The sequence below is a fragment of the Brassica oleracea genome, chromosome C2, assembly GCF_000695525.1.
Source record: "Brassica oleracea var. oleracea cultivar TO1000 chromosome C2, BOL, whole genome shotgun sequence".
NCBI classification, from domain to species: domain Eukaryota; kingdom Viridiplantae; phylum Streptophyta; class Magnoliopsida; order Brassicales; family Brassicaceae; genus Brassica; species Brassica oleracea.
Genome location: NC_027749.1, coordinates 52534989 through 52550950, shown reverse-complemented (window position 1 = coordinate 52550950; position 15962 = coordinate 52534989). Strand labels below are relative to the sequence as shown.

The 15962-nt window shown below is 34.8% G+C and overlaps 1 protein-coding gene and 2 pseudogenes across 1 annotated transcript; all 3 read left to right on the top strand.

Moving 5' to 3' along the window:
* The first annotated feature begins 6680 nt into the window (after window positions 1-6680).
* On the top strand, window positions 6681-8254 carry LOC106324597 (annotated as a pseudogene).
* Window positions 8255-9335: 1081 nt separating this feature from the next.
* LOC106327500 (probable disease resistance protein At5g66900) lies at window positions 9336-12468 on the top strand. Its single transcript, XM_013765661.1, has 5 exons — window positions 9336-10162; window positions 10252-10658; window positions 10733-11100; window positions 11172-11380; window positions 11459-12468. The coding sequence occupies exons 1-5, from the start codon at window positions 9523-9525 to the stop codon at window positions 12298-12300; spliced, it is 2466 nt and encodes an 821-aa protein (XP_013621115.1). The 5' UTR covers window positions 9336-9522; the 3' UTR covers window positions 12301-12468.
* Window positions 12469-12590: 122 nt separating this feature from the next.
* Window positions 12591-14190, top strand: LOC106324595 (annotated as a pseudogene).
* Window positions 14191-15962: the final 1772 nt, after the last annotated feature.

Sequence of the window (15962 nt, the reverse complement as noted above, 5' to 3'; positions counted from 1 at the left end):
ACAAGATGAGAGAACAAAGATAGAAAAGGAGACGAAACAAAATCATCAAACCGTGGAGCCATCCTCGAACTATGAAAAAGAGCATAGAAGTCAGATCACCAACAATCAGATCTTGAAAACCAAGACGAGCAGAGACTATCGACGGCAAGTCAACGAGAGGAAGACAACATCAAAGACAACTGAACTCTGACCCAACCCAACGAGATGTAGTTNNTAGTTCCTAAAATTAGTAAAATTAGCCAAAATCTAAAAAAGAAGCGGACCAATATTGACCAAAACAACCTACAACACAGTGAAAAACAACCGCACAATTGGAAATTCGTAAGCATAATCTATAACAAATGCCAGATAATATCACAAGAGATGAATGTGAGGAAAAACAAGAACAAAAAGGTGAGTCTTTTCTCAGTGATGGCGAGATGCGCCACACACCGGAAAGGTAAGCGAATTACATAGATGGGGACGGCTCAAGGTCAAAATATGGAGAATGGCCAAAAAAAATTTAAAAGAGTAATGTTCAAAAATGTGACAAATTAAAATACAATTCTAACGCTAAAACCATCAATCTTAAAATTAACAAATGCCTAAATGCAAAGTTATTAAAATTCAATATAATTTTCATTAGAAGCTCACTTCACCACACAAGTACTATTATACACACAGCAACACATTATTGAAAAACAAACACATAATATATTAACATATTATCTAATACTATATAACACAATAAAACATCAAATAATTCTCTTTACAAATAAGACTGACCACTTAATTACATCATCCAAAAAATCATATCTAACAACAATAAAATAATATCCCGCGCGAAGCGCGGACACCCTTCTAGTTAAATCTATTCTCTACTCAGGTAACTTTCACATTAAAATTGTACTATACGTTGTTTGGTTTAAAATTAATTTACATTTTTGAGGAAAATAAAATCACAATAAAGTTGTCAATGTGAATAAAGGACAGTGGATAACGCGGTGCAAACGGAATTGAATGGCTTCACGCGTTTTAGTTATGATTATTGCTTCCAGCCAAAGGTTAGTAAAAATATTCCGGTAACGATTCCATAAAAAGGTAAATGAAATTAAATTAAAAATATAAAAGTGAACCAGAAAGAAAATGAGTACTGAAGATAAACTTTGCGTAAATTTGATGTCCTAATTTATCGCCGCTGATTAGTGACTAAATTCGCTCTGTTTCTGTTTCCTTCGTGTTCATGTTCTAGTTTCTGCAATATGATAATGACATTTTTTTTTGTAACTCAATATGATATGGGGATAATTTGAAAAATACTCTATTTATAGTTTAAAATTTGAATAATATACTTATATTTTCAAGTTTTTAAAAGTACATTTTTTAAAATGTGATAAGCCATTTTTATCCAAATTTGAATAAAAGAATTATGTATTCTAATTACTACTAAATTACAAATTCAATATTACTATTATTATTGTTTATGTTTATAATACAATTTTTCTGATTTCATGTATCCTCGTAGATCTTTGCAGTACCGAGAAAAAAAAATCTATCACCGCAGCATCGAAGTATGTCAATTTTTGAATTAGTGGATGTATGTGCTTGCTTCATTATGTCAATTTCAGAAGAAATGTATCCCAATTGTTTATGTATGATGATCTCAGTAAACTGATCTAAACTTTCCAAGCCTAAAGTGTGTGTCTTGAGCATTCAAAACATGTTTTGGAAACTTACTTTGATGTCTGTGGGACAAAATTGGAATGTAGAAGATCTATCACTCATGAGACACATCAAACAATATACAAAGATTATCGTACTGTATAAATGATACTACTTTTGATGTTTTCTGAATCAAAAGAAAACCAAAAGGCTATATAGAAACCTTATTCAAGTCTTCTTTTAAAAGATGTAATACTAATCTTAACATGATAAGAAATCATATGACGAAACTACTGCAGCCGTAGATGTTGGCTATACAAAGCCGATGTCTACGAGATTAGACGACGAGAATATACAAAATCAAATTACACCTAAGAATATTGGTGACAAAATAACACAAACATATAAGCCCTACAAAAATGGAGAACTAGAGGAAGAAGAAGATGATACAAATAAATGGAGACCCATAGAGAAATGAGGAGATAGGGAAAATGGAAAAACGTCAATTTTTAAGTTTTTTCATCAAAATAAATGTAAGATATCGTATAATAAGATATTATACACAGATTTAGGAGTGTTATTAAAAGCAAAAAACAATCTGTAAAATAAAAATATTTATTTAGATTGGGTAATTTAGTCATTTAACTTAAATCAAAGTGTAGTTTTCAAAAAAAGATAAATGAAATTATAGTTTTCAAAATAAAATCTCACGTAAATGTATTTATCCAAATTTTCCCATATGATAATGACATTTGTGAAAGAAAAGAGGAGTACCTGTCTATTTAGTATTGTTGACAAAAAAAACTGTCTATTTAGTATTAATCATTACGGTAATCTGCCTTCTTGAAAGGTGAAAATCTGATTAAACATATTTTTTGTATTATTATTTATTCATTTCAAGTTTTTAAATCTCGCGGCTGGGAAATATGTTTCACGATCTACGGACTGATCGATTATATATAACATTATATTTTGTGATTTTTTTTTTGAGAAAAGGCTTATTTTGTGAAAATTGCTACTTTTCTTTATCATTAATTTATAGAAATATAAAATGTTATTTACCGGCCCAAGAAATGAAATATAGAAAAGTAAAACAGATTTTTAAAAGAATGTATATATGTTCATTATAAATTTATGAATTGGAGGATCAGAGGTCCATGCATGGACTCCATGCAACCGTGAGACCAGAGCTGTGTTTGGGATAAAACTGTTGTATTAATGAAAGAGTTTTTAGTAATTAAATTCCTCAACTAAGATGAATCGTTAAAAACAAAATTCTCAACTAAAAATCTTACGAAATAAATCTTCAACTTTAGTTCCGTTAACGTATATTACTCCATCTAAAAAATCATGACGGAAGGTGACATATATTAAACAGTTTATAAGTTGAAGGTTTATTATGTTGAAAACTTAGTTGAGAGATTTTATTCCAGTTTAAAAATAGGTGAAGATTTTATCACTAAAAGTCATTTAATGTTTTATAATCTTTATTATCATTTATGCAATGTCTTTAATTGATTTATAAGCTATTAAAACTAATTTATAAATTTTTACACATTACTTTGTCAATCTTATAACCAATTTAAAAAAGTTCATAAATATTTTAATACTTTTACAAATAGTTAATAAGGTTTCACAATGATTTTATAAGCTTTTACCATTCCCGCTACTTGTTAGAATAAAATAATATAATTTTATACGTGATACTACAGAAACATAAAGTAATACTACAAAACATGAAGTAATACAATAAATAAACAATAATAGATCAAAGATATTATTTTATGGATCAATAAAACAAAAATACAACATATTGGTTCAGAAATCAAGAAGAATAACAATAATAATGCATTATTTGTCGGGGATAGGAGGAAAGTATGAGCCAAAAGTCTGAAATCGTGACAATAAGAAAAGAAGACTAGCATATTACTTTAAATAGGAAGATTGATTTCATGGATAAATTATCCTCGACACTACTTAAGACTTAATATTTCTAAATTATATTAAGTTTTAAGTAGTGTTGAAAACTATTAATTTAGATACATTAATTTTATATTAAAGCAATGTATAAGGATTTATAAATTATTTTCAAAAGCTCATAAATCAATTTTAAATAATGCATAAAAAATAATAAAGGTTCTAAAATATTTAATGAATTTTAATGATAAAATCCTTCAACCACTTTTGAATCGGAAGAAAATCCTTCAACTAAGTTTTCAACATTATAAACCCTGAACTTATAAACCGTTAACATATATCATCTTTCGTCATGGTTATTTTGACGGAAGGTAACATATGTAACATAATTAAAGTTGAGGGTTTATTTCATTAAATAAAATAATCAAAATAGTCTATTTTTATTTTGAAAATAAACAAAATAGTCTATTTTTATTTTGATAAAGAGATACGGAGAGTTATTTTGAAAATAACAAAAATAGCCCTCAATAAGAAAAATAATCAAAATAGTCTATTTTTATTTTGAAAATTTTAATTTTAATTTTTTATTTTTTAAAATTTGAAATCCTATTCTCAAAATTCAACTTCTTAACTTTAAACATTAAATCTAGATTAGTTAACCCGATGATATAAATATATTTTTACTCATTAATAACAGTCTGTTTAGTCATTTTCTTCATTGATAGCTAATTTACTGAAAGCTAATTTGTGACAAAAAGTTACGTACAGTCAAGGTAATTTCTCAATGATCAAATAAGATGAATTAGTTGATCAAAAAGATGGTTTACAGCCAACAATCTCAAGTTTAACAGAATGGCTCCGCCCCTGATTACGTTCACTTACGTACAGTCAAGCTAAACTGTAAGTGTGTAAATATTGTGAAAGTTGATAGTTGACTCTGTGAACAATATGTAAGAAACAAGTCAACCAAAAAAAGACAATAAAAAATCGTATTTAAACAGAATAAAGATGTGTCGGGAGGTTTATCAAGAGAAAGTAGGAAGCATGTGGGGGGGGAAGGGTAGTTGATTAAGCATCATTGCTTAACATCAACCACTAATTTTGATTATTTTTAACTTGTCGTCTCTTAATCACTAATTATTAAAGATTAATAAAGTGAAACAAACCACAAGAGTCAAGGGCTGGCCGTATTCGGAAAATATGTGGAAGCTCTCACTATAATGGACAGAGTCACATGCGATGTCTCTCTTTACTGTCTTGTATCTGTGATGATTTGTTATTTCTTTTGTAAATTCTGAATATTGATTTTGTAATCTCTAATATTTATTAATAAAATTGTTTTTTTGCAGAAAATAATACACATCCTTTTTCATGTTTGATGGGCCCAAATAATTATAAAGTTTTGCTAAAAAAATAAAGAAATTTTTACACGTAGAGACACATTTTGTCTTATCAATTACACTGTAAGACACATTGTGCTTGTAAAGCACTTTCTAGTGTTAAAAAGACCAAAAACTTCCTAACCGAAAAATTATATACATTAACATTTTTTTATTTTTTCTTTTGTCTCTTTCGTTCTTTCAACGTGACTTTATTCAAATTTCATCTTCCAATGATTCTATCACCTCTTTTTTTTTCTCTCTAACACAAAAGGAAAAAAAGGCAAACCGAGAGACTACAACTTGTAAAAAAATGAAAAGATGTAGAAAAAGAAGAAGGTAGTTTGAACTTCTCATCTTCTAAATCCTAGATTCTCCGAATTTGTCTGATCTTTTAAATCTTTTTAATCGATTCTCGTTTTGTTGGTTTCTTAGTGTTGTTGTAGATTTCAAAATCCAGATCTGCAAAGTTACGATTTCAGAATCCAGATCTGCAAAAGATGTGGACGGATAGCGTGTGGATGGGGGTTGCGTGGATAAGTGGTGTGTGGATAGCTGGAGCGTGGATGGGTTATGCGTGGATGGTTGAACAAATCTCTGGGAACTAGTGGGTGGCTTCAACCGAGGAGATTCTTTCCACAAAGAAGATTATCTTTCTTACCTTTAACACAAACTATAAATTCATGTATTTGATGAAATATAATCCTCACTTTTTTTTTAAATTATGTCCACATTTTCTTTGTCCACAATTCATTCATTTATATTATTTTTTCGTGGATGGCTTATCCATCCAATACTATCTACAATATTTTAATTATAAAATCATTTTCTATGTTTTTATTTTTAAATTTCTAAAGTATATATAAATGGATGTCGAAATGTAGAGGGTGAAAAGTTAAAATTTATTACATCAAATTTATTTATTTATATTTATTAATATTTGAGATAAAAACAAATAAGTAAATGAGGTTGAAATTAATAACAAAGCTCTTATCAGGGGTATTATTGTCCGATCAAATAACAAGTGCCAAGGAAAAGTGCCTCAAATGTTGAATGTGTCTCTGAATGTAAGACAAACTCAGAATGTGACCCACTGTGTAAACAACTCAAAAATAAGAGAGGCAGTTTCGAAGTAATTGCGCGGCAAGTGGGAGGAAGAAAGAATGGGACCAGTGGACAAGAACAAAAGGAGATTGCTTACCATTGAGCAGAAGCTTTAGATCTTAAGAGCACCATTAACCCAGGTGCTTAATGAGGGTGCTTAATAATTTTTGGATTTAAAAAAAAATGAAGTAATTATAGAAGAATCGATGCTTAATTAAGCGTTTGAAAAAGCACGTCTTATTGGACACGTGTGGTTCTCTCATCACTCCGCGTTCCTTTCTCTCTCTCTCTCACGAAACACAAGTCTCTTGTGTTTCTCTCTCGACGACTCTGCCGATCTCGTCTTTTCTCTCAACGAAACCGATCTCCCCTCGACGCTTCCGTGATCAATCGACGATGATCTCTCCTCGTCTCTCTCGATCTCCTCGACGCCTCCGTGATCAATCGACGATCTCTCCTCGTATCTCTCGATCTCCTCGACGAAATCGACGATGATCTCTCCTCGTCTCTCTCTCTCCTCGACGCCTCCGACGATGATCTCTCCCTGTGGGGGTTCTTTAAAACCTGTCAGAATCTATCGACAATATTATAGATATTAACTTTTTCCCTGTGTTTTCGCTTAAAAGAAAGAAAGAAAGAATGAGCGATTGTCTTGGGGGAGCTTTGGTCTCTGAGGTTCTGAAAGGTTTGATCAAAGAGGCTAAGACGGTGATAGATTTCAAACTCTTGTTTGAAGAACTCGCATCAACCATGAAGATAATGATTCCTCTTACGGAGCAGATCGATACGATCCAAGGGAACGCAGACTTTGATTTTGGGGATCTCAAGGAAACCATCCAAAGAGCTAGGAAAGTGGTTGATAAGTGTCAACGGACGTCTGGTTTTACGAGAAACTTACGCTCTCAAGAAAGATTAAGGGAATCAATAAGGATATGTTCAAGTTCTGCCAGATGGACCTACAGCTTCTTCAGTACCGGTACCTGGAGAACCTCAATGATAAGGTTGACGGTTTAAGCAAGAGAGTGGATAGCTTGATTGTTCCTCCGCCGTCGTCCGTTTCTACGGCTCTTTGTTCTGTTCCAAAGCCTGTGAAGGATTTCGTTAGAAGAAGCTCCTTGATGATGATTCCCTTGCTTCTCTTGTGGTTTGCGCTCCTCCCGGGTGCGGGAAGACCACGCTCGTTACTAAGCTTTGCCACGACCAAGACATCAAAGGTATTCTGACTACATTTTAAAGTGTCTTTCTCTTTCACCTGAGAATTTCTTCACACACTCTTTGTTTCAATTGGCAGGAAAGTTCGTCGAGCATGTCTTCTATTGGGATATCTCAAGTACCCTTAACTTGAGCTCATGGTTCAGCATTTACTCCCGAGCAACGAGTACAAAGACCTTACATTTGCCAACGACTCTCAAGCAGCTAGTGCCTTTGGAAATTTGCTAGAGAACCTTTAAAGGAAATGGTGGTATATTGTTGGTGTTGGATGATGTGTGGGATGGAGCAGAATCGTTACTTTAGAAATTTAAGATTTGACTTACAAGATTTTAGTCACTTCTAGGAGTTTCCAAGTTTTGGTCCTACTTACCATCTGAAACCTTTGCTACCTAAAGATGCCAAGAACCTTCTCATTCAGTTCTCATCGCCACTGCCTCCTTACACAAATTCAAATGAGTTTGAAGATCTTCTCAACAAGGTATTACCTTCTACCTTCACGGTTTAAGCTTTGATTGTCCTGTCTCTGGAAACACTAAAATTCATCTTTTTCTCTCTCTCTTTTTGGACATGGCGAGGGATTGCATTGCAGATATTGAAACGTTGCAGTGGATTCCGAATCGTGATTGAAGTAGTCGGCTGTTCCCTTAAAGGACTAGATCTATTTTTATGGAAAGGCAAAGTCGAAAGCTGGTATGAAGGGGAACCAATTATTGATAGTTCTGATGTGCTGGAATGTCTGCAGCCTAGCTTCAATACCTTGAAACCCACTCTCAAAGAGTGTTTCATGGACATGGGTTCATTTCTCGAGGACCAGAAGATACGCGCTTCCATAATAATTGACTTATGGGTGGAAACTATATGGTAAAAGCTGCACCGTGTGCATGAACTACCTCAATGACCTTGCTTCTCAAAACCTCCTTAAAAGTAGTACCGTGTGCATCAACTCCAACAATTTGGTGATTCCTTTCTTTCAAGGATTTGATTATTCAAAGATCTTCTAGATCTTTCTCATGATACTCATCTTATAAACCATCATTAAACTGGTGTAAATTATCATGGCTTTATCTTTTTCTTATCCGATATAGTTTTAATTTATTGATGATTTCTCAAAGCTCATTTTCTCTCAGGTGCATCTTTGCATCCACTGCCCAGGTTATATAACTATTTCCCGTAATATCAAGGGCATTTATTTTGAGCTTTGTCAAATTTGATATGATAACCGAATTCATAGAATAATAATATATAAAGACAGAAATTGAAATGCATAATTTAAATGCAGAAACTAAATGCATAAATTTAAATTGCATAAATTTAAATAGCATAAATAAAATTGGAGGCTTAGCCTACCACATGATCCGAGGAGTCTTAGACTACCATATTGATCATTTTTCAAAGCCCGAGGAGACATGGTCTACCATTTTGACTTTTACTTATTTCAAGGTCCGAGGAAACTTAGTCTGCCATTTTTGACCTTTATTTTTTTTTCATTCACGGAGGCAACGCCTACCACGTGTTTCTCTGATCACGAATGCATAGTCTACCATAACGATCAGTCGGGAAAGGCAACGCCTATTATTCCGAAAATAAACGGAGAAGACCTAGTCTCTCACTCCGGAACAATAATAAAATTTAAATAAATTAAGTATATTGAAACACATAAATTTAAACATTACCTCGATTGGTTTAAAAATTTTGGGATTGATAAACCTCAGTTGGTCAGAGCTTCGTGCTGATAACGTGTTGCAAAAATATAAAGATGAACTATATATATTAAAGAGCGAGAGAAGTTCGATGTGTACGAGAGAGAGGAGAAGACTTTTGGTCTCAGCTTATGTGTTGAATATATATTATTGTGTATGAAGTGATCTACGAAAAAAAGAGAAACTAAACTTAGTGAACTCTTGTCCATCTATTTAATTTGATGAGGCCAAGATGATATTTATAGAGAAGGTAAGTCGGCTAATTTTACTCTCTCTAGTGAAGTAATTATTATTTTAATAGTTACGCAAATATCCCAAAATGGATAAGCATTATCTTATCTTTTAACACATGTGAAATATTGCTGAGGTAATTGCGCGGCAAGTAGTAGGAAGAAACGGATTTGCCAAAAGTCAACGACGACGACGGCATTAGATTTGCGATTAAGCTTAAGCCCTTTCTTTCTTCTCGTCTCTCGTCTCTCGTCTCTCGTCTCTCTCTGTTATCTTTATCGTCGTTTTGGAAAATCTCAGAGCATAAAACCTTTTCAGATCGTTTTAAGAAGAATGAAATGAACGCTGTGGCTGACTTGGCATCAGGTTCTTTCGGGGGAGCTTTGGTCTCGGAGGCTCTGAAACTTGCCATCGCCGAGGCAAAGAAGTACAAATCATTCAAACCCCTGTCCAAGGATCTCGTCTCCACGATGACCAGATTGCTTCCCTTGACCCAAAAGATCGATTCCCTGCGAGACAAGCTAGACCACAGTTCCGGAGAGCTACATGAACTCAGGGATACCATCGAACAAGCTCATCTACTGATTCACAAGTTTCAGAGCGTCCGGTTTTACAATAAACCCAAATACGCCAGAAAAATCGAGAGGATCAATAAAGCTATGGTCAAGTTCTGTGGCATCGATCTCCAGCTTCTTCAGTTTAGGGACCAGTTGGATCTGTCCCTTGTGGTGGAGGGTTTGGGTAAGAGAATGGACAGCTTGAGTGTTGCTCCTGCACTGCCTTTTTTTACGGATCATCTTTGCTCTGTTCCAAAGCTTGATAAGTCCCCCTCCCCCGTTGGGTTGGACTGGCCTTTGATGGATCTTAACAAGAGATTCATTGACAATCCTAATGTGGATACTCTCGTGGTCTCTGCTCCTCCCGGGTGCGGCAAGACCACCCTCGTTACTCACCTTTGCAACAATGCACACGTCAAAAGTATATGCCTATCTTAAAAAAAGTTTCCATTTTAAGTTGTTATATTTGTTTCTAATCATATCTCTACGTGTTGTTTCCATTTTTGGCAGGGCATTTCAAGCATATCTTGTTTAATGTTGTCTCAAGTACTCCTAACTTCAGGACCATTGTACAGAATCTACTCCAGTACAACGGTCACGCTCCCCAAACGTTTGAGAACGATACTCAAGCAGCCGTTGCCTTGAGAAAACTGCTGGAGAAACTCATTGAAGACGGTCCTGTACTGCTGGTGTTGGATGATGTCTGGCAGGGAGCTGATTCTTTCCTTGAGAAGTTCCGTATTAGCATTCTGGGTAACTATAAAGTTTTGGTGACTTCTAGGTCTGAGTTTCAGAGCTTTGGCCCCACTTATTATCTGAAACCTTTGGAATATGAAAATGCAAGAGCCCTTCTCGTTCAATGGGCATCACCGCGTAACAACGCCTCTCCAGATGAGTACGAACATCTTCTCAAAAAGGTAATTAGTTTCAATATATGTAGATTAGAAATGTGATTACTTATATAGCTTCACTTTTGTCTTGCTATTGGCAGATATTGAAACGTTGCAATGGATTCCCAATCGTAATTGAAGTAATTGGCCGTTCACTCAATGGAAGATCTCTAAATACATGGAAAGGGCAGGTGGAAAGCTGGTCTCAAGGGGAAACAGTTCTTGATAGTCCTCCTCAGCCTACTGTGCTTGAATGTCTCCAGCCTAGCTTCAATGCCTTGGAACCCACTCTTCAGAAGTGTTTCATGGACATGGGCTGCTTTCTTGAGGACCAAAAGATACGCGCTTCTGTCCTAATTGACATATGGATGGAACTATACTGTAAAAGTAGGAGTAGTAGCAGTACCGTGTGCATGAAGTACCTTGAAGACCTTGCCTCCCAGAATCTACTTAAACTTGTTCCTCTCGGGTATGTTGTTGTTTCTCTCTTCCCATCTACCATTGGATGAACTTACTTACTTATTTGGTTTTCATCAGCAGAAATGAGCAGGAAGAGGGTTTCTACAATGAGTATTTAGTCACTCAACATGATATCCTCAGGGAGCTGGCTATCCATCAAAGCGGATTAGAAGCATTCTTGGAAAGAAAAAGATTAAATTTGGAGATAAGAGAGGCTCAATTTCCAGACTGGTGTTTGAATCAAATGGAACCTATTATCATCAATGCCTCTCTCTTGTCTATCTCTACAGGTAAGTGGTTTATATTAATCTCTCTCTCTGTTGTTTCTTGAAATATGATTTTTTCTGCTCTCTTTTTGGTTATGACAGATGATTTGTTCTCATCGAATTGGATTGAAATGGAATGTCCCAATGTCGAGACTTTGATTCTCAACATCTCTTCACAAAACTTTGCATTACCGAGCTTCATTTCTGGAATGAAGAAGCTAAAGGTTCTGATAATCACAAACCACGGTTCTTATCCAACAAGACTGACCAGATTCTCGTGCCTCAGCTTATTACCAAACCTGAAACGGATCAGACTGGAGAAAGTTTCAGTCACTTCGCTGGACATTCTCCACTTGCTGCTCGTCAGTCTGAAGAAGTTGTCTTTGGTTATGTGTAGCTTCGGTGAGGTTTTCTACGACATTGAAGATGAAACAATAGATGTCTCTAGAGCTCTTCCTAGTTTACAGGAGATCGACATAGACTATTGCTACGATCTTGATGAGTTGCCGTATTGGGTCTGTGAAGTTGTTTCGTTGAAGACACTTAGCATCACGAACTGTAACAAGCTCTCTCTACTTCCTGAGGCTATAGGAAACTTGAGTAGTCTACAAGTGTTGAGGCTGAGTTCTTGTATTAATCTCTCTGAGCTGCCTGAAACGGTGGAGAGACTCGGGCAATTGCAGTTTCTGGATATTTCGCATTGCTTAGGACTGAGAAAGTTGCCTCTAGAGATTGGGAAGCTGCAGAAGCTGAAGAAGATGTCGATGAGGAAATGTTGGAGATGCGAGCTGCCGGACTCAGTGAGGAGTCTAGAGGGCCTGGAGGTGAAATGCGATGAAGAAACTGGGTTGGTCTTGTGGGAAAGGTTGAAGCCGAAAATGAGAAGCTTGAGAGTTCATGTGGAGGAAATAGAGCATAATCTGAACTTACTTCATATGTTTTAATGTTTGTATGTGTCTTGTTATTCAAGATGGTCCCAAGGTAAATAGAAGAAATGTTGTATGCTTCTGTTTTTATTAATAAATAGAATAACTTTCACACTACAAGTTCTTAGTTTCAATTTTCTTGTTGAATTTTTCTATTGACGTCTAAGCTTCATACCTTTTAATTTACCTCGTCAATGGTCTAATAAACGTTTTTGACCCTTCGTTTGCCTTCAATGACACTTCTGACTTTACCGTGGGTCTCAAGTTATCATTTACTAAAACTCTATTTTGGGACCATTTCGTTATAAATGTCGATAATTCAGTTACAAAAAGAAATAAAGAGCCACACTGAATAGAAAACGGCAGTAAAATTTCTCATGGATTCGATCGAAAATTTTGATGCCTCGAACAACAATCTTAGAGAGTGTTTCATAGACATGGGCTCGTTTCTTAAAGACCAGAAGATCATTGCTTCCACAATAATCGACTTATGGTCAGGATTATACAGTAAAGAGGATATCATCTGCAGGAATCACCTCCAAGATCTTGCCTCCCACAATCTCCTTAAACTTCTTCCTCTTGGGTATGTTACTTTCTATTCATCTACCAATTCTTGATCTTGCTATATATGTTGAAAACTAGGTCCAATATCCAAAACAGATTCTGCCTGTTATTAATTGTTTGTCTTTGAAAAGTTTCTTTTTATCAGTTATCATTTTTTTTTATATATGCTTTAGTATCAGGAAAAATGAGTATGGAGATTGTTTCTACAATGAGTTATTGGTGAAACAAGACAACGTCTCTAGAGAGTTTGCAATGCATCAATGTGAAAAGGAGTCGGTTTCGATCCTCCAAAGGAAAAGATTAAACATGGATATACAAGAGAACAAGTTTCCAAATTGGTGTTTAAATCTAAAACAGCCTATAGTTTTGAACGCTTCTCTATTGTCTATATCTACTGGTAATACGATTGTTTCTTTACTTTGTTGTTACACACTCTTTAACAATAATATTCTATAACTTGATGTGATTGATCTTTTCTTTCTTTTTCTTTTCTTCTTCTTTTGGTTACAGATGATTCATTTACATCGTGTTGGGTTGAAATGCATTGTCCCGACGTTGAAGTTTTAGTTCTTAATCTCTGTTCATCGAACTATGCATTACCAAACTTCAATGCTACAATGAAGAAACTGAAAGTCGTGATGATCATGAATCACGGTCTTGAACCTACAAAGCTGACCAATTTATCGTGTCTCAGCTCATTACCTTACCTGAGACGAATCAGATTCGAGAAAGGTTCAATCACTTTGCATGACATTCCCAAACTTGAGCTCAATAATCTCGAGAAGCTATCTCTTTGGTTGTGTCATTTCGATGAGCCTCTTAACGAGTCAGAGTTTGATGGTTCTGAAACTCTACTACAGAGTTTGCAAGAAATCGAAATAGATTATTGTTACAACCTTGTTGAGTTACCAAATTGGGTCTCTCAAGTTGTATCATTAAAAGAAGCTTAGCATCACAAACTGTAACAAGCTTCGCACACTCTTTGAAGCTATAGGCAACTTGAGGAACCTTGAAATGCTGAGGGTGGTTTCTTGTAGTAGTTTATTTGAGCTTCCTGAAACGATCAAGATACTAAGCAATTTGCGGTTTCTAGATGTTTCTGGATGTTTCCAACTAAAGAGGTTGCCTCTGGAGATTGGAAAATTGCAGAAGTTAAAGAAAATTTCCATGAGAGATTGTTATCGATGTGAATTGCCAGATTCAGTGAAGAATCTAGAGAATCTGGAGGTGAAATGCGACGAAGGTACTGTGTTTTTATGGGTAGGATTCAAACCGAAAATGAAGAATTTGATAATCACTGAAGAGGAAGCAGAGCATAACCTCAACTTGCTTCAACTATTCTGACGTCAGTTTGCTTTGTGTGTCATGTCTTGCAAGTTTGTAACATTATAAAGCATTATCTATATGTTGTGTTCCAAAAAAGAAAGAAACAAAAACACTATCTATATATAACATGATATTTTACATTGCATAAAAGTAACATACAGACAATGAGCCCAATACTGGTCTCTGCCATTATGCCGCTACCTCACGGCGTAGACACTGACTGCCAAACGGAACGGAGCTGGAAAGACGGTGTGAGGCAAGGCAACAGGATCAGATGCTGAGGATGACATTGACAGTGACGTGGTAACTTTTATTACTAACTAGCGGTGTTTCTGCATTACGAGCGGAGCGATTGTTTTTGGTGTAATTTGTATTAGTTGATGTAGCCATATTTTAAGCTATAGAATGTTGTATAAAAGTGTCAGTTGTTGTTGTTTTTTTTTAATGAGAAAGCAATGGTGAAAAAGAAAAATATAAATTAATGAGCACACATTATTCATATATTTTTTTTTTAAATTAAAATCAAAGTAGAGAATAGTATATAAATGATATTAGAATTAGGATCCAATAAACCCTTTTTAATTTTTTTAATTAAGCTGGCATCATAGATTACTTTCTCTACATACCAGACAACTTTTTGTGTACGAAGCCATTGATCAATGCAAGCAAAATGGAAATTATGGTTGCAAGTAAGAGAGCAAAGATTGTTTCCATCATTGTAATTTCCGAAGCATACAATGCATATATCATTTTCCTCGTCCGTAGTTGGAGGCCTATTAGCACCCTCTAGATCGGTGATGATCATATCAACGTCTAGTCTTGATGTTGCGTTTTGGTTATAGTCTCTGATAGTTAGAGTAACTTAAATATCATTAGCTAAGATATTGATGTCATCTCTTACTTCATTATTTCTTACTTCATTCTTCACGTATTGGATAGTTTCTTCAATGAAGAATGTTGAATCGAGGTAATGAATGTCATAGTATGTTAACATGTATTACATGCTCTCAGTTATTAAGTCATTAAAATTACTTTGGCCGTCGATGATAGATGGTAGCTGAAAATCAATGATGGATTGTTGTGTGTTGGATCTGTGGACGTAGACTTGTAGTATTTGCTTGGATTTTTCACCTGAACAACTTGTTTGATGTGAGAGCTGATGAGATATAAGTGGTTGGTTACTCATTCTTGGAGTATCTGTGGGAGCATAAGGTATTGTAAAAATGTATTATATAGGGTGAGGTTAAAAAGATGAATTTATTGTCTTTTTCTAACTTTGGTTTTAAAAATCATTTATTTATGGGTGTTAAATTTTTTGGAGTTATTTGTTTGTGTTGAATTGACTCTTTTTTTTAACGTTTTACAGTTTATTTTTTTATCGAAACTATGTATTATTTTCATATTGTGTTTATTTTGAAGAGACTTTTATAGTATATGGTTTAGCTAACCAAAGACACTTGTGCTCTTTATTGTACAGTTTGTGTAGGGAGTGTTGTTTTATAACTAATTGAGACATGGCTAAGCTTTTCATGAATTTTATATAATTCATGGTTGTAGTGGAATATTTTTGTTTTGTTTTTGCAGGGGATGAGTGGTAGATCACTACAAGAAAACAGCGGTATTATGACGGACATTCCGACGGAAAATGAAATCCTCGGAATATCCCGAGGAATTTCCGAGGAAATTCCGGAAACACAAAATTGGGTTTCCTCGGAATTTTCTCGGAATATACCGACGGAATTCCGAGGAAATATCAATCCGTCGGAATATTCCGAGGAAATTCCGAGGAA